The 26790-nt window shown below is 37.8% G+C and overlaps 1 protein-coding gene across 7 annotated transcripts in view; it reads left to right on the forward strand.

Annotated features, from left to right (window-relative positions):
- The window catches only part of LOC106570030 (sialin), a 176435-nt gene extending 152456 nt beyond the window's left edge, over positions 1 to 23979 (forward strand). For all 7 annotated transcript variants that reach the window (XM_082961114.1, XM_014141924.3, XM_014141926.3 and 4 more), the window contains 6 exons: positions 14811 to 14929; positions 21526 to 21687; positions 22125 to 22257; positions 22739 to 22886; positions 23160 to 23250; positions 23642 to 23979. In XM_082961114.1, the coding sequence (XP_082817240.1) occupies positions 14811 to 14929; positions 21526 to 21687; positions 22125 to 22257; positions 22739 to 22886; positions 23160 to 23250; positions 23642 to 23803 (815 nt within the window). In that variant the 3' untranslated portion in view covers positions 23804 to 23979. The remainder of the gene's footprint in view (positions 1 to 14810; positions 14930 to 21525; positions 21688 to 22124; positions 22258 to 22738; positions 22887 to 23159; positions 23251 to 23641) is intronic.
- Positions 23980 to 26790: the final 2811 nt, after the last annotated feature.

The raw sequence follows: 26790 nt of genomic DNA on the forward strand, positions 1-26790 counted from the left end.
CAAACATATACATTCATTACACACCTCAAACATATACATTCATTACACACCTCAAACATATACATTCATTACACACCTCAAACATATACATTCATTACACACCTCAAACATATACATTCATTACACACCTCAAACATAATACATTCATTACACACCTCAAACATAATACATTCATTACACACCTCAAACATATACATTCATTACACACCTCAAACATATACATTCATTACACACCTCAAACAAATACATTCATTACACACCTCAAACATATACATTCATTACACACCTCAAACAAATACATTCATTACACACCTCAAACATATACATTCATTACACACCTCAAACATATACATTCATTACACACCTCAAACATAATACATTCATTACACACCTCAAACATATACATTCATTACACACCTCAAACATATACATTCATTACACACCTCAAACATATACATTCATTACACACCTCAAACATATACATTCATTACACACCTCAAACATATACATTCATTACACACCTCAAACATAATACATTCATTACACACCTCAAACAAATACATTCATTACACACCTCAAACATATACATTCATTACACACCTCAAACATATACATTCATTACACACCTCAAACATATACATTCATTACACACCTCAAACATAATACATTCATTACACACCTCAAACATATACATTCATTACACACCTCAAACATATACATTCATTACACACCTCAAACAAATACATTCATTACACACCTCAAACATATACATTCATTACACACCTCAAACATATACATTCATTACACACCTCAAACATATACATTCATTACACACCTCAAACATATACATTCATTACACACCTCAAACATATACATTCATTACACACCTCAAACATATACATTCATTACACACCTCAAACATAATACATTCATTACACACCTCAAACATATACATTCATTACACACCTCAAACATATACATTCATTACACACCTCAAACATATACATTCATTACACACCTCAAACATATACATTCATTACACACCTCAAACATATACATTCATTACACACCTCAAACATATACATTCATTACACACCTCAAACATATACATTCATTACACACCTCAAACATAATACATTCATTACACACCTCAAACATATACATTCATTACACACCTCAAACATAATACATTCATTACACACCTCAAACATATACATTCATTACACACCTCAAACATATACATTCATTACACACCTCAAACATATACATTCATTACACACCTCAAACATATACATTCATTACACACCTCAAACATATACATTCATTACACACCTCAAACATATACATTCATTACACACCTCAAACATAATACATTCATTACACACCTCAAACATATACATTCATTACACACCTCAAACATAATACATTCATTACACACCTCAAACATATACATTCATTACACACCTCAAACATATACATTCATTACACACCTCAAACATCATACATTCATTACACACCTCAAACATAATACATTCATTACACACCTCAAACATATACATTCATTACACACCTCAAACATATACATTCATTACACACCTCAAACATATACATTCATTACACACCTCAAACACATACATTCATTACACACCTCAAACATATACATTCATTACACACCTCAAACACATACATTCATTACACACCTCAAACATATACATTCATTACACACCTCAAACATAATACATTCATTACACACCTCAAACATATACATTCATTACACACCTCAAACATATACATTCATTACACACCTCAAACATATACATTCATTACACACCTCAAACATAATACATTCATTACACACCTCAAACATATACATTCATTACACACCTCAAACATAATACATTCATTACACACCTCAAACATATACATTCATTACACACCTCAAACATATACATTCATTACACACCTCAAACATATACATTCATTACACACCTCAAACATATACATTCATTACACACCTCAAACATATACATTCATTACACACCTCAAACATATACATTCATTACACACCTCAAACATAATACATTCATTACACACCTCAAACATATACATTCATTACACACCTCAAACATATACATTCATTACACACCTCAAACATATACATTCATTACACACCTCAAACATATACATTCATTACACACCTCAAACATATACATTCATTACACACCTCAAACATATACATTCATTACACACCTCAAACATATACATTCATTACACACCTCAAACATATACATTCATTACACACCTCAAACATATACATTCATTACACACCTCAAACATATACATTCATTACACACCTCAAACATATACATTCATTACACACCTCAAACATATACATTCATTACACACCTCAAACATATACATTCATTACACACCTCAAACATATACATTCATTACACACCTCAAACATATACATTCATTACACACCTCAAACATATACATTCATTACACACCTCAAACATATACATTCATTACACACCTCAAACATATACATTCATTACACACCTCAAACATATACATTCATTACACACCTCAAACATATACATTCATTACACACCTCAAACATATACATTCATTACACACCTCAAACACATACATTCATTACACACCTCAAACATATACATTCATTACACACCTCAAACATAATACATTCATTACACACCTCAAACACATACATTCATTACACACCTCAAACATATACATTCATTACACACCTCAAACATATACATTCATTACACACCTCAAACATATACATTCATTACACACCTCAAACATATACATTCATTACACACCTCAAACATATACATTCATTACACACCTCAAACATATACATTCATTACACACCTCAAACATATACATTCATTACACACCTCAAACATATACATTCATTACACACCTCAAACATATACATTCATTACACACCTCAAACATATACATTCATTACACACCTCAAACATATACATTCATTACACACCTCAAACACATACATTCATTACACACCTCAAACACATACATTCATTACACACCTCAAACATATACATTCATTACACACCTCAAACATAATACATTCATTACACACCTCAAACATATACATTCATTACACACCTCAAACATATACATTCATTACACACCTCAAACATATACATTCATTACACACCTCAAACATATACATTCATTACACACCTCAAACATATACATTCATTACACACCTCAAACATATACATTCATTACACACCTCAAACATATACATTCATTACACACCTCAAACATATACATTCATTACACACCTCAAACATATACATTCATTACACACCTCAAACATATACATTCATTACACACCTCAAACATATACATTCATTACACACCTCAAACATAATACATTCATTACACACCTCAAACATATACATTCATTACACACCTCAAACATATACATTCATTACACACCTCAAACATATACATTCATTACACACCTCAAACATAATACATTCATTACACACCTCAAACATATACATTCATTACACACCTCAAACATATACATTCATTACACACCTCAAACATATACATTCATTACACACCTCAAACATATACATTCATTACACACCTCAAACATATACATTCATTACACACCTCAAACATATACATTCATTACACACCTCAAACATAATACATTCATTACACACCTCAAACATATACATTCATTACACACCTCAAACACATACATTCATTACACACCTCAAACATAATACATTCATTACACACCTCAAACATATACATTCATTACACACCTCAAACATATACATTCATTACACACCTCAAACATATACATTCATTACACACCTCAAACATATACATTCATTACACACCTCAAACATATACATTCATTACACACCTCAAACATATACATTCATTACACACCTCAAACATATACATTCATTACACACCTCAAACATATACATTCATTACACACCTCAAACATAATACATTCATTACACACCTCAAACACATACATTCATTACACCCCTCAAACACATACATTCATTACACACCTCAAACATATACATTCATTACACACCTCAAACATATACATTCATTACACACCTCAAACATATACATTCATTACACACCTCAAACATATACATTCATTACACACCTCAAACATATACATTCATTACACACCTCAAACATATACATTCATTACACACCTCAAACACATACATTCATTACACACCTCAAACATATACATTCATTACACACCTCAAACATATACATTCATTACACACCTCAAACATATACATTCATTACACACCTCAAACACATACATTCATTACACACCTCAAACATATACATTCATTACACACCTCAAACATATACATTCATTACACACCTCAAACATAATACATTCATTACACACCTCAAACATATACATTCATTACACACCTCAAACATATACATTCATTACACACCTCAAACATAATACATTCATTACACACCTCAAACATAATACATTCATTACACACCTCAAACATATACATTCATTACACACCTCAAACATATACATTCATTACACACCTCAAACATATACATTCATTACACACCTCAAACATATACATTCATTACACACCTCAAACATATACATTCATTACACACCTCAAACATATACATTCATTACACACCTCAAACATAATACATTCATTACACACCTCAAACACATACATTCATTACACACCTCAAACACATACATTCATTACACACCTCAAACATAATACATTCATTACACACCTCAAACATATACATTCATTACACACCTCAAACATATACATTCATTACACACCTCAAACATATACATTCATTACACACCTCAAACATAATACATTCATTACACACCTCAAACATATACATTCATTACACACCTCAAACATATACATTCATTACACACCTCAAACATAATACATTCATTACACACCTCAAACATAATACATTCATTACACACCTCAAACATAATACATTCATTACACACCTCAAACATATACATTCATTACACACCTCAAACACATACATTCATTACACACCTCAAACATATACATTCATTACACACCTCAAACATAATACATTCATTACACACCTCAAACATATACATTCATTACACACCTCAAACATATACATTCATTACACACCTCAAACATATACATTCATTACACACCTCAAACATAATACATTCATTACACACCTCAAACACATACATTCATTACACACCTCAAACATATACATTCATTACACACCTCAAACACATACATTCATTACACACCTCAAACACATACATTCATTACACACCTCAAACATAATACATTCATTACACACCTCAAACACATACATTCATTACACACCTCAAACACATACATTCATTACACACCTCAAACACATACATTCATTACACACCTCAAACATATACATTCATTACACACCTCAAACATATACATTCATTACACACCTCAAACACATACATTCATTACACACCTCAAACATAATACATTCATTACACACCTCAAACATATACATTCATTACACACCTCAAACATATACATTCATTACACACCTCAAACATATACATTCATTACACACCTCAAACATAATACATTCATTACACACCTCAAACATATACATTCATTACACACCTCAAACATAATACATTCATTACACACCTCAAACATAATACATTCATTACACACCTCAAACATAATACATTCATTACACCCCTCAAACATATACATTCATTACACACCTCAAACATATACATTCATTACACACCTCAAACATAATACATTCATTACACACCTCAAACATATACATTCATTACACACCTCAAACATATACATTCATTACACACCTCAAACATAATACATTCATTACACACCTCAAACATATACATTCATTACACACCTCAAACATATACATTCATTACACACCTCAAACATATACATTCATTACACACCTCAAACATAATACATTCATTACACACCTCAAACACATACATTCATTACACCCCTCAAACACATACATTCATTACACACCTCAAACATAATACATTCATTACACACCTCAAACATATACATTCATTACACACCTCAAACATATACATTCATTACACACCTCAAACATATACATTCATTACACACCTCAAACATAATACATTCATTACACACCTCAAACATAATACATTCATTACACACCTCAAACATATACATTCATTACACACCTCAAACATATACATTCATTACACACCTCAAACATAATACATTCATTACACACCTCAAACATAATACATTCATTACACACCTCAAACACATACATTCATTACACACCTCAAACATAATACATTCATTACACACCTCAAACATATACATTCATTACACACCTCAAACATATACATTCATTACACCCCTCAAACACATACATTCATTACACACCTCAAACATAATACATTCATTACACACCTCAAACATATACATTCATTACACACCTCAAACATATACATTCATTACACACCTCAAACATAATACATTCATTACACACCTCAAACATAATACATTCATTACACCCCTCAAACATATACATTCATTACACACCTCAAACATATACATTCATTACACACCTCAAACATATACATTCATTACACACCTCAAACATATACATTCATTACACACCTCAAACATATACATTCATTACACACCTCAAACATAATACATTCATTACACACCTCAAACATATACATTCATTACACACCTCAAACATAATACATTCATTACACACCTCAAACATATACATTCATTACACACCTCAAACATAATACATTCATTACACACCTCAAACACATACATTCATTACACACCTCAAACATATACATTCATTACACACCTCAAACATCATACATTCATTACACACCTCAAACATATACATTCATTACACACCTCAAACATAATACATTCATTACACACCTCAAACACATACATTCATTACACACCTCAAACACATACATTCATTACACACCTCAAACACATACATTCATTACACACCTCAAACATATACATTCATTACACACCTCAAACATATACATTCATTACACACCTCAAACACATACATTCATTACACACCTCAAACATATACATTCATTACACACCTCAAACATATACATTCATTACACACCTCAAACATATACATTCATTACACCCCTCAAACACATACATTCATTACACACCTCAAACATATACATTCATTACACACCTCAAACATAATACATTCATTACACACCTCAAACATATACATTCATTACACACCTCAAACATAATACATTCATTACACACCTCAAACACATACATTCATTACACACCTCAAACATATACATTCATTACACACCTCAAACATATACATTCATTACACACCTCAAACATATACATTCATTACACACCTCAAACACATACATTCATTACACACCTCAAACATAATACATTCATTACACACCTCAAACATATACATTCATTACACACCTCAAACATAATACATTCATTACACACCTCAAACATATACATTCATTACACACCTCAAACATAATACATTCATTACACACCTCAAACATAATACATTCATTACACACCTCAAACATATACATTCATTACACACCTCAAACATATACATTCATTACACACCTCAAACATATACATTCATTACACACCTCAAACATAATACATTCATTACACACCTCAAACATATACATTCATTACACACCTCAAACACATACATTCATTACACACCTCAAACATATACATTCATTACACACCTCAAACATAATACATTCATTACACACCTCAAACACATACATTCATTACACCACCTCAAACACATACATTCATTACACACCTCAAACACATACATTCATTACACACCTCAAACATAATACATTCATTACACACCTCAAACATATACATTCATTACACACCTCAAACACATACATTCATTACACACCTCAAACATAATACATTCATTACACACCTCAAACATAATACATTCATTACACACCTCAAACACATACATTCATTACACACCTCAAACATATACATTCATTACACACCTCAAACACATACATTCATTACACACCTCAAACACATACATTCATTACACACCTCAAACATAATACATTCATTACACACCTCAAACACATACATTCATTACACACCTCAAACACATACATTCATTACACACCTCAAACATATACATTCATTACACACCTCAAACATAATACATTCATTACACACCTCAAACATAATACATTCATTACACACCTCAAACACATACATTCATTACACACCTCAAACATAATACATTCATTACACACCTCAAACATATACATTCATTACACACCTCAAACATATACATTCATTACACCCCTCAAACACATACATTCATTACACACCTCAAACATAATACATTCATTACACACCTCAAACATATACATTCATTACACACCTCAAACATAATACATTCATTACACACCTCAAACATAATACATTCATTACACCCCTCAAACATATACATTCATTACACACCTCAAACATATACTTTCATTACACACCTCAAACATAATACATTCATTACACACCTCAAACATATACATTCATTACACACCTCAAACATATACATTCATTACACACCTCAAACATAATATATTCATTACACACCTCAAACATATACATTCATTACACACCTCAAACATAATATATTCATTACACACCTCAAACATATACATTCATTACACACCTCAAACATAATACATTCATTACACACCTCAAACACATACATTCATTACACCCCTCAAACACATACATTCATTACACACCTCAAACATAATACATTCATTACACACCTCAAACATATACATTCATTACACACCTCAAACATAATACATTCATTACACACCTCAAACACATACATTCATTACACACCTCAAACACATACATTCATTACACACCTCAAACACATACATTCATTACACACCTCAAACATATACATTCATTACACACCTCAAACATATACATTCATTACACCCCTCAAACACATACATTCATTACACACCTCAAACATATACATTCATTACACACCTCAAACATAATATATTCATTACACACCTCAAACACATACATTCATTACACCCCTCAAACACATACATTCATTACACACCTCAAACATATACATTCATTACACCCCTCAAACACATACATTCATTACACACCTCAAACATATACATTCATTACACACCTCAAACATAATATATTCATTACACACCTCAAACATATACATTCATTACACCCCTCAAACATAATATATTCATTACACACCTCAAACACATACATTCATTACACCCCTCAAACATATACATTCATTACACACCTCAAACATATACATTCATTACACCCCTCAAACATAATACATTCATTACACACCTCAAACATATACATTCATTACACACCTCAAACATAATACATTCATTACACACCTCAAACATATACATTCATTACACACCTCAAACATATACATTCATTACACACCTCAAACATAATACATTCATTACACACCTCAAACATAATATATTCATTACACACCTCAAACATATACATTCATTACACCCCTCAAACATATACATTCATTACACACCTCAAACATAATACATTCATTACACACCTCAAACATATACATTCATTACACACCTCAAACATATACATTCATTACACACCTCAAACATATACATTCATTACACACCTCAAACATAATACATTCATTACACACCTCAAACATATACATTCATTACACCCCTCAAACACATACATTCATTACACACCTCAAACATAATACATTCATTACACACCTCAAACATATACATTCATTACACCCCTCAAACACATACATTCATTACACACCTCAAACATATACATTCATTACACACCTCAAACATAATACATTCATTACACACCTCAAACATATACATTCATTACACACCTCAAACACATACATTCATTACACACCTCAAACATAATACATTCATTACACACCTCAAACATAATACATTCATTACACACCTCAAACACATACATTCATTACACACCTCAAACATATACATTCATTACACACCTCAAACACATACATTCATTACACACCTCAAACACATACATTCATTACACACCTCAAACATAATACATTCATTACACACCTCAAACACATACATTCATTACACACCTCAAACACATACATTCATTACACACCTCAAACATAATACATTCATTACACACCTCAAACATAATACATTCATTACACACCTCAAACATATACATTCATTACACACCTCAAACATATACATTCATTACACACCTCAAACACATACATTCATTACACACCTCAAACACATACATTCATTACACACCTCAAACATAATACATTCATTACACACCTCAAACACATACATTCATTACACACCTCAAACATCATACATTCATTACACACCTCAAACATAATACATTCATTACACACCTCAAACATAATACATTCATTACACACCTCAAACACATACATTCATTACACCCCTCAAACACATACATTCATTACACACCTCAAACATAATACATTCATTACACACCTCAAACATATACATTCATTACACACCTCAAACATAATACATTCATTACACACCTCAAACACATACATTCATTACACACCTCAAACACATACATTCATTACACACCTCAAACACATACATTCATTACACACCTCAAACATATACATTCATTACACACCTCAAACATATACATTCATTACACCCCTCAAACACATACATTCATTACACACCTCAAACATATACATTCATTACACACCTCAAACATAATATATTCATTACACACCTCAAACACATACATTCATTACACCCCTCAAACACATACATTCATTACACACCTCAAACATATACATTCATTACACCCCTCAAACACATACATTCATTACACACCTCAAACATATACATTCATTACACACCTCAAACATAATATATTCATTACACACCTCAAACATATACATTCATTACACCCCTCAAACATAATATATTCATTACACACCTCAAACACATACATTCATTACACCCCTCAAACATATACATTCATTACACACCTCAAACATATACATTCATTACACCCCTCAAACATAATACATTCATTACACCCCTCAAACACATACATTCATTACACCCCTCAAACATAATACATTCATTACACACCTCAAACATATACATTCATTACACACCTCAAACATAATACATTCATTACACACCTCAAACATATACATTCATTACACACCTCAAACATATACATTCATTACACACCTCAAACATAATACATTCATTACACACCTCAAACATAATATATTCATTACACACCTCAAACATATACATTCATTACACCCCTCAAACATATACATTCATTACACACCTCAAACATAATATATTCATTACACCCCTCAAACATATACATTCATTACACCCCTCAAACATATACATTCATTACACACCTCAAACATATACATTCATTACACACCTCAAACATAATACATTCATTACACACCTCAAACACATACATTCATTACACCCCTCAAACACATACATTCATTACACACCTCAAACATAATACATTCATTACACACCTCAAACATATACATTCATTACACCCCTCAAACACATACATTCATTACACACCTCAAACACATACATTCATTACACACCTCAAACATAATACATTCATTACACACCTCAAACATATACATTCATTACACACCTCAAACACATACATTCATTACACACCTCAAACATAATACATTCATTACACACCTCAAACATAATACATTCATTACACACCTCAAACACATACATTCATTACACACCTCAAACATATACATTCATTACACACCTCAAACACATACATTCATTACACACCTCAAACACATACATTCATTACACACCTCAAACATAATACATTCATTACACACCTCAAACACATACATTCATTACACACCTCAAACACATACATTCATTACACACCTCAAACATAATACATTCATTACACACCTCAAACATAATACATTCATTACACACCTCAAACACATACATTCATTACACACCTCAAACATATACATTCATTACACACCTCAAACACATACATTCATTACACACCTCAAACACATACATTCATTACACACCTCAAACATAATACATTCATTACACACCTCAAACACATACATTCATTACACACCTCAAACACATACATTCATTACACACCTCAAACACATACATTCATTACACACCTCAAACATAATACATTCATTACACACCTCAAACATAATACATTCATTACACACCTCAAACACATACATTCATTACACACCTCAAACACATACATTCATTACACACCTCAAACATATACATTCATTACACACCTCAAACATAATACATTCATTACACACCTCAAACATATACATTCATTACACACCTCAAACATATACATTCATTACACCCCTCAAACACATACATTCATTACACACCTCAAACATAATACATTCATTACACACCTCAAACATATACATTCATTACACACCTCAAACATAATACATTCATTACACACCTCAAACATAATACATTCATTACACACCTCAAACATAATACATTCATTACACCCCTCAAACATATACATTCATTACACACCTCAAACATATACTTTCATTACACACCTCAAACATAATACATTCATTACACACCTCAAACATATACATTCATTACACACCTCAAACATATACATTCATTACACACCTCAAACATAATATATTCATTACACACCTCAAACATATACATTCATTACACACCTCAAACATAATATATTCATTACACACCTCAAACATATACATTCATTACACACCTCAAACATAATACATTCATTACACACCTCAAACACATACATTCATTACACCCCTCAAACACATACATTCATTACACACCTCAAACATAATACATTCATTACACACCTCAAACATATACATTCATTACACACCTCAAACATAATACATTCATTACACACCTCAAACACATACATTCATTACACACCTCAAACATATACATTCATTACACACCTCAAACACATACATTCATTACACACCTCAAACATATACATTCATTACACACCTCAAACATATACATTCATTACACCCCTCAAACACATACATTCATTACACACCTCAAACATATACATTCATTACACACCTCAAACATAATATATTCATTACACACCTCAAACACATACATTCATTACACCCCTCAAACACATACATTCATTACATACCTCAAACATAATACATTCATTACACACTTCAAACATAATACATTCATTACACACCTCAAACATATACATTCATTACACACCTCAAACATAATACATTCATTACACACCTCAAACATATACATTCATTACACACCTCAAACACATACATTCATTACACACCTCAAACACATACATTCATTACACACCTCAAACATATACATTCATTACACACCTCAAACACATACATTCATTACACACCTCAAACATATACATTCATTACACCCCTCAAACACATACATTCATTACACCCCTCAAACACATACATTCATTACACCCCTCAAACACATACATTCATTACACCCCTCAAACATATACATTCATTACACCCCTCAAACATATACATTCATTACACCCCTCAAACATATACATTCATTACACCCCTCAAACATAATACATTCATTACACACCTCAAACATATACATTCCCCCTACACACACCATGTCTGCATGTCTCTGCATACCCACATTTTCAGCTCTTATTTTGTTCTCCTGTGAAGTTTTCACACACATAATACTTTCCAATTTTTTTTATCATTCACAATTCTTCTCTGAAAACTCTCTTGTTCAGCACAAACACTGTACCTGCACAACCTTTTGCTTTGTGAAGATGTCAACAGAATCAGGCTTTTCTCTCACTCTGTCCCTCTGTCTCCGTCTCTCACTCTGTCCCTCTGTCTCTCACTCTGTCCCTCTGTCTCCGTCTCTCACTCTCTGTCCCTCTGTCTCTGTCTCTCACTCTCTCACTCTGTCCCTCTGTCTCCGCCTCACACTCTGTCCCTCTGTCTCCGTCTCTCTCTCTGTCCCTCTGTCTCCGTCTCTCACTCTGTCCCTCTGTCTCCGTCTCTCTCTCTCTGTCCCTCTGTCTCCGTCTCTCACTCTGTCCCTCTGTCTCCGTCTCTCTCTCTGTCCCTCTGTCTCCGTCTCTCTCTCTGTCCCTCTGTCTCCGTCTCTTTCTCTGTCCCTCTGTCTCCGTCTCTCACTCTCTGTCCCTCTGTCTCCGTCTCTCACTCTGTCCCTCTGTCTCCGCCTCTCACTCTGTCCCTCTGTCTCCGTCTCTCTCTCTGTCCCGCTGTCTCCGTCTCTCTCTCTGTCCCTCTGTCTCCGTCTCTCACTCTGTCCCTCTGTCTCCGTCTCTCTCTCTCTCTGTCCCTCTGTCTCCGTCTCTCACTCTGTCCCTCTGTCTCCGTCTCTCTCTCTGTCCCTCTGTCGCCGTCTCTCTCTCTGTCCCTCTGTCTCCGTCTCTCACTCTGTCCCTCTGTCTCTGTCTCTCTCTCTCTGTCCCTCTTTCTCTCATCACCAGGTGGTGCTGGTTGCATTTGGGCAGTGTTCTGGTTCATTCTGGTGTCGGACCAGCCTGGCACTCATCCACGAATCAGCACAAGAGAAAAAGATTACATCATCAACTCCATAGGAAAAGAGGTAACAACAGTCTATCTGTGGTGTCCTTTGTGACCCTTTGTCATACATTTTATAAATCGGTTCACAGTCAATCCCCTTCCTCTCAATTCAATTCAAGGGGCTTTATTGGCATGGGAAACATATGTTAACATTGCCAAAGCAAGTGAAGTAGATAATATACAAAAGTGAAATAAACAATAAAAATGAACAGGTAACATTACACTCACAGAAGTTCCAAAAGAATAAAGACATTACAAATGTCGGATTGTGTATATATACAGTGTTATAACGATGTGCAAAGGGTTAAAGTACAAAAGGGAAAATAAAGAAACATAAATATGGGTTGTATTTACAATGGTGTTTGTTCTTCTCTAATTGCCCTTTTCTTGTGGCAACAGGTCACAAATATTGCTGCTGTGATGACACACTGTGGTATTTCACCCAGTAGATATGGGAGTTTATCAAAATTGGGATTTGTTTTCGAATTCTTTGTGGATCTGTGTAATCTGAGGGAAGTATGTGTCTCTAATATGGTCATACATTTGGCAGAATGTTAGGAAGTGCAGCTCAGTTTCCACCTCATTTTGTGGGCAGTGTGCACATAGCCTGTCTTCTCTTGAGAGACAGGTCTGCCTACAGCGGCCTTTCTCAATAGCAGGGCTATGTACATAGTCAAAGCTTTCCTTAAGTTTGGGTCAGTCACAGTGGTCAGGTATTCTGCCACTGTGTACTCTCTGTTTGGGCCAAATAGCATTCTAGTTTGCTCTGTTTTTTTGTTAATTCTTTCAAATGTGTCAAATAATTATCTTTTTGTTTTGTTTTTTGTTTTACGTTGTACACTGAGGATATTTTTGCAGAATTCTGCATGCACAGTCTCAATTTGGTGTTTGTCCCATTTTGTGAATTCTTGGTTGGTGAGCAGACCCCAGACCTCACAACCATAAAGGGCAATGGGTTCTATAACTGATTCATTATTTGGTGTTTTACGTTGGACACTGAGGATATTTTTGCAGAATTCTGCATGCAGAGTCTCAATTTGGTGTTTGTCCCATTTTGTGAATTCTTGGTTGGTGAGCGGACCCCAGACCTCACAACCACAAAGGGCATGTCACGTCCTGACCAGTAAAGGGGTTATTTGTTATTGTAGTTTGGTCAGGACGTGGCAGGGGGGTGTTTGTTTTATGTGGTTCGGGGTTTGTTAGGTTATATATTTATGTAAGAGGGGTGTTTGTTTTATGTGTTCCGGGGTTTTTGGGGATTGTTCTATGTTTTGTATTTCTATGGGTTTTCTATGTTGTGTATTTCTTTGTTGGCCTGGTATGGCTCTCAATCAGGAACAGCTGTACATCATTGTTGCTGATTGGGAGTCATACTTAGGTAGCCCTTTTTTCACCTGTCTTTTGTGGGAAGTTGTTTTTGCACTGCTGTGTGTAGCCTGCAAGACAGTTTTGCTGTCGTGCGTTTTTCTTCTTTTTGTGTTCTCTTCAAATAAAAGTTTAAGATGAGTACTCAACACGCTGCGCCTTGGTCTACTCCCTTCGACGGCCGTTACAGAACTTCCCACCACCAAAGGACCAAGCAGCAGGCCCAGGAGGAGCAAGGATCCTGGGCCAGGGAGAGAAGGGAGTGGAGGACATCTTGGACATGGGAGGAGGTAATGGCAGGGGACAAGACCCTGCCATGGAAACAGGTGGAGACAGCGAGGGAGGAACGGCAAAAATACGAGGAGCGGGCCCAACGAAGGAAGCACAAGAGTCACCCCCAATAATTTTTTGGGGGGGCACACGGGTAGTTTGGCTGGGCCAAGGGTGAGCCCTAAGCCAACTCCCCGTGCTTATTATGGGGAGTGTATGGAGTGGAGAGCGCCGGAGTATGTGGAAGTGCGCACGATCTCGCCCATGCGCACGCACAGTCCGGTGCGAGCGATCCCAGCTCCTCACAAGTGCCGTGCTAGAGTGGGCATCCAGCCTGGAAGGAGGATGCCTGCGCAGCGCCTCTGGCCACCGGTGCGCCTCCTAGGCCCAGGCTACCCTATGCCTGCTCTACGCACGGCAACCATCAGGCCTCTGCACAGCCCAGTTCACCCTGTGCCAGCACTCCGCTCGTGCAGGGCCACTATTACTATCCAGCCAGGACGGGTTGTGCAGGAGGTGCGCTCCAGACCTCCAGTGCTTACCCATGGCCCAGTGTACCCTGTTCCCGCTCCTCGCACTAGCCTTGGGGTGCGTGTCTCCAGTCTGGTACCTCCACTACCACCCCCACGCACCAGGCCTCCAGTGCGTCAACCCAGTCCAGCTCGTCCTGCTCCTGCTCCTCGCACTAGCCCTGTGGTGTGTGTCCCTAGTCTGGCGCGTCCTAAGCCAGCCCCACGCATCAGGCCTTCAGTGCGCAGTCCCCATCCAGAGCTTCCGGCGACAGTGCCTCGTCCAGAGCTTCCGGCGACAGTGCCTCGTCCAGAGCTTCCGGCGACAGTGCCTCGTCCAGAGCTTCCGGCGACAGTGCCTCGTCCAGAGCTTCCGGCGACAGTGCCTCGTCCAGAGCTTCCGGCGACAGTGCCTCGTCCAGAGCTTCCGGCGACAGTGCCTCGTCCAGAGTGTCCGGCGACAGTGCCCCGTCCAGAGCTTCCGGTGACAGTGCCCCGCAGAGAGACGGCTCACAGTCCGGAGCCGAGAGAGTTGCCCTACAATCCGGAATCGGCGTAGCCAGAGTCGCCCTACAGTCCGGAATCGGCGCTGCCAGAGTCGCCCTACAGCCCGAGGTCTCCAGCGACGCGCCTCAGCCCGAGGTCTCCAGCGATGCACATCAGCCTGAGGTCTTCAGCGATGCGCCATAGCCCAGAGACTTCGGTGAGGGTAACATTCAATAATTATTTAGCGGGGGTGGACAGGTTAGGTGGGGGAGTAAGGCCGGAGCCTGAGCCACCTCCATAGTAGGTGGGTTGGGGAGGGGGGGGTGTAGCACAAGAACCGTCAGTGACGGTGGCCACCCTCCCTTCCCTCCCTTTAGTTTGGGATTATTTTTTGTTTTGGGGTTATTTTTGTGATTTTTGTGTGAGGTGCATCCGGGGTATGCACCTTTGGGGGGGGGGGGGGGGGTGGTACTGTCACGTCCTGACCAGTAAAGGGGTTATTTGTTATTGTAGTGTGGTCAGGACGTGGCAGGGGTGTGTTTGTTTTATGTGGTTCGGGGTTTGTTGGGTTATGTATTTATGTAAGAGGGGTGTTTGTTTTATGTGTTCTGGGGTTTTTGGGGATTGTTCTATGTTGTGTATTTCTTTGTTGGCCTGGTATGGCTCTCAATCAGGAACAGCTGTACATCGTTGTTGCTGATTGGGAGTCATACTTAGATAGCCCTTTTTTCACCTGTCTTTTGTGGGAAGTTGTTTTTGCACTGCTGTGTATAGCCTGCAAGACTGTTTTGCTGTCGTGCGTTTTTCTTCTTTTTGTGTTCTCTTCAAATAAAAGTTTAAGATGACCACTCAACCCGCTGCGCCTTGGTCTTCTCCCTTCGACGGCCGTTACAGGGCAATGGGTTCTATAACTGATTCAAGTATTTTTAGCCAGATCCTAATTGGTATGTCAAATTTTATGTTCCTTTTGATGGCATAGAATGCCCTTCTTGCCTTGTCTCTCAGATTGTTCACAGCTTTGTGGAAGTTACCTGTGGCGCTGATGTTTAGGCCAAGGAATGTATAGTTTTTTGTGTGCTCTAGGGCAACGGTGTCTAGATGGAATTCATATTTGTGGTTGTGGCGACTGGACCTTTTTTGGAACACCATTATTTTGGTCTTACTGAGATTTACTGTCAGGGCCCAGGTCTGGCAGAATCTGTGCAGAAGATCCGGGTGCTGCTGTAGGCCCTCCTTGGTTGGTGACAGAAGCACCAGATCATCAGCAAACAGTAGACATTTGACTTCAGATTCTAGTAAGGTGAGGCCGGGTGCTGCAAACTGTTCTAGTGCCCTCGCCAATTCGTTGATATATATATATATATATATATATGTTGAAGAGGGTGGGGCTTAAGCTGCATCCCTGTCTCACCCCACAGCCCTGTGGGAAATGTGTGTTTTTTGCCTATTTTAACCGCACACTTGTTGTTTGTGTACATGGATTTTATAATGTCGTATGTTTTTCCCCCAACACCACTTTCCATCAACTTGTATAGCAGACTCTCATGCCAAATTGAGTCGACATTTTTTTTTTAAATCAACAAAGCATGAGAAGACTGTCTTTGTTTCGGTTTATTTGTCAATTAGGGTGTGCAGGGTGAAGACTTGGTGTATCATACTATAATTTGGTAAAAAGCCAATTTGACATTTGCTCAGTACAATGTTTTCACTGAGGAAATGTACGAGTCTGCTGTTAATGATAATGCAGAGGATTTTCCCATGGTTGCTGTTGACGCATATCCCACGGTAGTTATTGGGGTCAAATTTGTCTCCACTTTTGTGGATTGGGGTGATCATTCCTTCGTTCCAAATATTGGGGAAGATGCCAGAGCTAAGGATGATGTTAAAGAGTTTTAGTGCAGCTAATTGGAATTTGTTGTCTGTGTATTTGATCATTTTATTGAGGATACCATCAAGACCACAGGCTTTTTTGGGTTGGAGGGTTTTTATTTTATCCTGTAGTTCATTCAAGGTAATTGGAGAATCCAGTGGGTTCTGGTAGTCTTTAGTAGTTGATTCTAAGATTTGTATTAGATCATGTACAGTTGAAGTCGGAAGTTTACATACACTTAGGTTGGCACCATTATAACTTGTTTTTTAACCACTCCACAAATGTCTTGTTAACAAGCTACAGTTTTGGCAAGTTGGTTAGGACATCTACTTTGTGCATGACACAAGTTATTTTTCCAACAATTGTTTACAGACAGATTATTTCACTTATAATTCACTGTATCACAATTCCAGTGGCTCAGAAGTTTACATACACTAAGTTTACTGTGCCTTTAAACAGCTTGGAAAATTCCAGAAACGTATGTCCTGGCTTTAGAAGCTTCTGATAGGCTACCTGGCATCATTTGAGTCAATTGGAGGTGTACCTGTGGATGTATTTCAAGGCCTACCTTCAAACTCAGTGCCTCCTTGCTTGACATCATGGGAAAATCAAAAGAAATCAGCCAAGATCTCAGAAAACAATTGTAGACCTCCACAAGTCTGGTTCATCCTTGGGAGCCATTTCCAAATGCCTGAAGGTACCATGTTCATCTGTACAAACAATAGTACGCAAGTATAAACACCATGGGACCACGCAGCCATACCGCTCAGGAAGGAGACACGTTCTGTCTCCTAGAGATGAACGTACTTTGGTGCAGAAAGTGCAAATCAATCCCAGAACAACAGCAAAGGACCTTGTGAAGATGCTGGAGGAAACAGGTACAAAAGTATATATATCCACAGTAAAACGAGTCCAATATCGACATAACCTGAAAGGCTGCTCAGCAAGGAAGAAGCCACTGCTCCAAAACCGCCATAAAAAAAGCCAGACTACGGTTTGCAACTGCACATGGGGACAAAGATCAGTGGAACGTTTTGTCCAGGAAGTTGTCTAAAAGGGATTGAATTTGTTGTTGCCTAATTCTTTTTTGGTAGGTTTCCACGCTACATTCCTTCCATCGATAGCATTTCTTAATATTACTCAGTTCCTTTGGCTTTGATACCTCATGATTGACTATTGCTCTGTTCAAGTAGACTGTGATCTGAAAGGGGTGTCAGTGGGCTGACTGTAAACGCTCTGAGAGACTCTGGGTTGTGATAAAGTAGTCTACAGTACTACTGCCAAGAGATGGTTGGCGATGGTCTTGTAGACCATTCCAGCCTTGTGTAGGTCTACAATCTTGTCCCTGACATCCTTGGAGAGCTCTTTGGTCTTGGCCATGGTGGAGAGTTTGGAATCTGATTGATTGATTGATTGCTTCTGTGGACAGGTGTCTTTTATACAGGTAACAAACTGAGATTAGGAGCACTCCCTTTAAGAGTGTGCTCCTAATCTCAGCTCGTTACCTGTATAAAAGACACCTGGGAGCCAGAAATCTTTCTGATTGAGAGGAGGTCAAATACTTATTTCCCTCATTAAAATGCAAATCATTTTATAACATTTTTGACATGCGTTTTTCAAGATTTTTTTGTTGTTATTCTGTCTCTCACTGTTCAAATAAACCTACCATTAAAATTATAGACTGATCATTTCTTTGTCAGTGGGCAAACGTACAAATTCAGCAGGGGATGAAATACTTTTTTCCCTCACTGTAGGTGTACCTACCATAGGAGTCCCCTCGAAGCCTACCATTGACTATGTACATACCCAGCATGCAACAGAGCTGCAGGAGTTGTGACCCGTTTTTGTTGGTTATGTTGTCATAGTTGTGCCTAGGGGGGTATATGGGGGAGGGAATGCTGTCACTAGAATCCTATGGGGATTCTAGTGGGGGGATATAGTAGCACACAGGAGGACATTTTTCTCTAGCCAAATGTAAAATGTTTCTGTTTTGACTAATTTAATGGAGTGAGTTAGGTCTGCTCTATACCAAATTAGAATACCCCCTCTCTCTATCTCTCTAACTTTCTCTCTTCTCTCTCTCACTCTCTCTCTCTCTCTCTCTGGCTCCTAACCCAGGGTGGTGGCCATGGCTGGTCAGTGCCTTTGTTACCCATGATGCTCTCTGTTCCCCTGTGGGCCATCATAGTGTCTCAGATGTGTGCCAACTGGGGTAATTGCATTCTGCTTACATCACTACCCACCTACATGGACACGGTGCTTCACTTTAACCTCCGACAGGTGAGACCCAAAGAAATCATATATTAAGTCATACATCATTGATATATATGGACATATGATTTCTATGGATGACGCATTAAGAGGAGAGAGACGAGTGAGATGCTCAATTCCAGAGTGCTGTAAAGGCCAGATAGGTATAAGGAATATGGTAAGAGCTCCACCTGGTGGTATTAGGCTCTGCAGGCAGGAGGTAGGACGAGAGAATGACTAAGATATCACGTGTACAGGGATAGAACAGGAGTCTCGAGACTTGAATCATGTTGGGTTGTGACCTAGGCCTATACTGTGCTGCTGTAGCATTGCTTTAATACAACGTTGGTGAAAGTGATGCCATGTTATCGGGATATTTTATTCCTGCAATGCAGTTGCAATCCTTTCTGTTGTTGTTTTTGTTGTCGGTTAATATTGTCTATTTCTTTCTGACTCTCTATATATAGAATGCCTTTCTCTCAGCTCTGCCCTATCTGGGTGGCTGGGCCTTCTCAGTGATATCAGGTGTAGTAGCAGACAGCCTCCTGGAGAAGGAGCTGTTGAGTGTCACAGCGGTCCGCAAGATCTTCACTATCACAGGCAAGGAGGGGACTTTTATTTTGAAAGGAACTGGTCTGGTTATTTGTGGACTTTACCAGATGTTTGATTGATTGACTGGATATTTTAGTCTGTAGTAATATGTTTTGTAACAAAATATGAACTAATAGAGTATTACATTTCAGTTATTTAGAAGACGCTCTTATCCAGACCGACTCACAGTTAGTTTATCACATAAACTGTATACATGTGTTGTTGTTAATTGTGTGAATGGCCTTACCTATGTGTTTCTATTAAGTGCAGCTTTTGTACATTGACCATGTATATTGACGTCTCAGGAGGCTGCTGAGGGGAGAACGGCTCATAATAATGGCCGGAACGGAGCAAATGGAATTGCATCAAACACCTGGAAACCATGTAGTATTTGAGCTCGTTCTACTAATTGCCATAAGCCCGTTCTCCCCAATTAAGGTGACATCAACCTCTTGTGATTGATGTATATTGTTGACTGCTCCTCCCCCAGGTCTGCTGCTGCCTGCAGCCTTCCTGGTTGCTGTGGGCTACTCCGGCTGCAGTGGTGTGTTGGCAGTGACCTTCCTCACCCTCTCTTCAACTGTAGGAGGCACCAGTGCAGCCGGGGTCTTCATCAACCAGATAGACATTGCTCCACGGTGGGTGTTTAATCGATTTGAGAGGTCGTCACTTCACTTGTTTCTCTTCACTTCTCTCCCTACTCACCAGTCTTTTCTGGCATATTGTGGACCTTCACTGAACTTTCTCTCTCTTGCACTCATTCTATCACAATCTATGTCACTGAAGACTGAAGAAGTCACTCACGTACTCACTGCTTTTCACTGCTTTTGGATGTTCGGAGTTTGGGTTGTTGGGATGTTTGGATGTTTGGATGTATTTGAACCTCTATTTTTCCTCTCTCTCTTCCTCAGGTATGCGGGGGTGCTTTTAGGAATCACCAATACTTTCGGGACTATCCCAGGTGTGGTCGCGCCAATTGTTACGGGTTACCTCACCAAAGATGTAAGCTTTCTGGTGACATTGCCTTCATAATCAAATGTAGTCATTCTGTACTACTTTTAGAAATAATTAAATATTTGTAATATCTCTACTTAAATACTGTAAAAATTATTAGACCATGGCTGTTTTGACACAGGCAGCATAATTCTGATAGTTAAATAAAATTATTGGTATTTTGACCAAACAGATCAGCTCTGGAAAAGTGTTGATGTGAAAAGATCTGATGTGATTGGTCAAAAGACCAATTAGTGGAAGAAACATCAGAATTGGGCTGCTTGACGTGAGGAGTATGCAATTGAGATCTTCCCAATGGCTCATTTCTAAAAGTTACTGCACTCTTGAAGACTGTTATACATACGACTATGACCCATGTCCCCCCTCCCTCCTGGAACAGCAATCCCTGGCGGGATGGAGGAGTGTGTTCTGTCTATCGGCCGGGATCAGCGCCGTAGGAGCTTTCATCTTCACCTTGTTTGGGTCCGGGGAGGTCCAGAAATGGGCCCTGGTAGAGGAGGATCAGGAGCAGGCAGAAACAAAGAGAGACAGGTTAATCTAATCCCTACATGACAGACAGACAAGACCTAAAGCAGGGTTCCCCAACTGATGGCCCACGGTGGTTTTATTTTGCCCCCCATGTTTTCTGAGCAAAAAATTTATAAAACAATATTATACTTATTTTAAATGTTTTTATTGTTGGACATAAAAAAAATATATAAAAACACCAAGAAATCAGCTCTGAGTCATTTTCATTTGGGAATTCTGTTTCCAGGTATTTCTGCACATAATAGAGAGGCACATGATCATATACAAATGTAAGCATCGTTTGAAATGATTATGTTTTAGTCATATATCTGTTTGGGATTCTTGCGGTCAATTTGCAGTCTGCAAATTATTTAAAATGATGTTCCGGCCCCCTGACCATCCGCTCAATAAAGAAATTGGCCCTCGGCTGAATCTAGTTGATGATCCCTATAAGATATAAACTAACCTCAGGTTAACTTAACTCACCATCAGATGGTTTTAAAAAGGATGGGCCAGTGCATTCTCTTAGTACACTGTGTTGGGAATGGGACCCTTTATCAAATACCTTAATCATGATAGGATAAGGGACTTTTTAAAATGGCCTCTATTTTCCAAATGCCTTTCTTTAGTATTGTTTACAACTATCTGTTTCTGACCATGTTTTGTATTTACAGTTGAAGTCGGAAGTTTACATACACCTTAGCCAAATACATTTAAACTCAGTTTTTCACAATTCCTGACATTTTATCCTAGTAAAAATTCCCTGTCTTAGGTCAGTTAGGATCACCACTTTATTTTAAGAATGTGAAATGTCAGAATAATAGTAGAGAGAATTATTTATTTCAGCTTTTATTTATTTCATCACATTCCCAGTGGGTCAGAAGTTTACATACACTCAATGAGTATTTGGTAGCATTGCCTTTAAATTGTTTAACTTCGGTCAAATGTTTCAGGTAGCCTTCCACAAGCTTCCCACAATAAGTTGGGGGAATTTTGGCCCATTCCTCCTGACAAATCTGGTGCAACTGAGTCAGGTTTGTAGGCCTCCTTGCTCGCACACACTTTTTCAGTTCTACCCACACATTTTCTATAGGGTTGAGGTCAGGACTTTTTGATGGCCACTCCAATACCTTGACTTTGTTGTCCTTAAGCCATTTTGCCACAACTTTGGAAGTATGCTTGGGGTCATTGTCCATTTGGAAGACCCATTTGCGACCAAGCTTTAACTTCCTGACTGATGTCTTGAGATGTTGCTTCAATATATCCACATAATTTTCTCTTCCCAATTATGCTATCTATTTTGTGAAGTGCACCAGACCCTCCTGCAGCAAAAGGACCCCCACAACATAATGCTGCCACCCCCGTGCTTCACGGTTGGGATGGTGTTCTTCAGGTGCATCTCCCTTTTTCCTCCAAACATAACAATGGTCATTATGGCCAAACAACAGTTCTATTTTTGTTTCATGAGGCCAGAGGAAATTTCTCCAAAAAGTTCCATCCTTGTCCCCATGTGCAGTTGCAAACCGCAGTCTGGCTTTTTTATGGCGGTTTTGGAGCAGTGGCTTCTTCCTTGCTGAGCGGCCTTTCAGGTTATGTCGATATAGGACTTGTTTTACTGTGGCTATAGATACTTTTGTACCTGTTTCCCCCAACATCTTCACAAGGTCCTTTGCTGTTGTTCTGGGATTGATTTGCACTTTCTGCACCAAAGTACGTTCATCTCTAGGAGACAGAACGCGTCTCCTGCCTGAGCGGTATGACGGCTGCGTGGTCCCATGGTGTTTATACTTGCGTACTATTGTTTGTACAGATGAACGTGGTACTTTCAGGTGTTTGGAAATTGCTCCCAAGGATGAACCTGACTTGTGGAGGTCTACAATTTTTTTTCTGAGGTCTTGACTGATTTCTTTTGATTTTCCCATGATCTCAAGCAAAGAGGCACTGAGTTTGAAGGTAGGCCTTGAAATACATCCACAGGTACACCTCCAATTGACCCAAATGATGTCAATTAGCCTATCAGAAGCTTCTAAAGCCATGACATAATTTTCTGGAATTTTCCAAGCTGTTTAAAGGCACAGTAAACTTAGTGTATGTAAACTTCTGAGCCACTGGAATTGTGATACAGTGAATTATAAGTGAAATAATCTGTCTGTAAACAATTGTTGGAAACATTACTTGTGTCATGCACAAAGTAGATGTCCTAACCAACTTGCCAAAACTATAGTTTGTTAAGAAGAAATTTGTGGAGTGGTTGAAAAACAAGTTTTAATGACTCCAACCTAAGTTTAATTTTTTTATTGCAGTCCCTGGGCAGTTTATTAAAAACAATTCTAATAACAATACAGACAAACAATTAGCAGTGAGCACATGCAGAGCAACATAGAACAAGCAGCATGCAGACAGAGAAACAGCACAAAAAGCAACACAACAAAATCCATAAAAGCAACTAAGTGTTTCCATACCTCACAAGATAACATGGAAAGTGGCAATACACAGCTAGGGATTGTTTTCACAAGTTTGATTGGCCTTTAGCCATGTCTTCATGTTTTTTGTGGCGGTGTGATAAGTGGTTTCAATTGTGTGTGTCTGATGGCAGTGTGTTCCAGACATGGGAAGCTCTCACAGAGAAATCAGATTGACTAAATGTGTTTTTCCTTAAGGGAACTATACAGTCACCTCTCATGGCAGACCTTGTGGATCTGCTGCAGAGGGTTTGGTTTTTCTGTTTGACAAGAGTACTAAGTGGGGAGGGGCCATTTAGAATTTTGAATACAAGACATGCATCTTGATTAATGTGCACTGTCCCTGTAAAGATAAAAATGACATGTGTCGGTGTATTGCACAAGATTATCCCAACTCAGGAGCTCATGCTTTCTGAGGATGTAACAGTGATGATGGCTATTGGGCCTGTTTGTTGACAAACTGAATGGGTTTTAATGTTGTACAGCAAGCTTGGGCCCAACTAGTCTAGCAGTATGTTAAGTGGGGGAGGATTAATAATGGTACTAACCCTAAGTGGTA

This window comes from Salmo salar, chromosome 14 (genome assembly GCF_965601325.2).
Source record: "Salmo salar chromosome 14, fSalSal1, whole genome shotgun sequence".
NCBI lineage: Eukaryota > Metazoa > Chordata > Actinopteri > Salmoniformes > Salmonidae > Salmo > Salmo salar.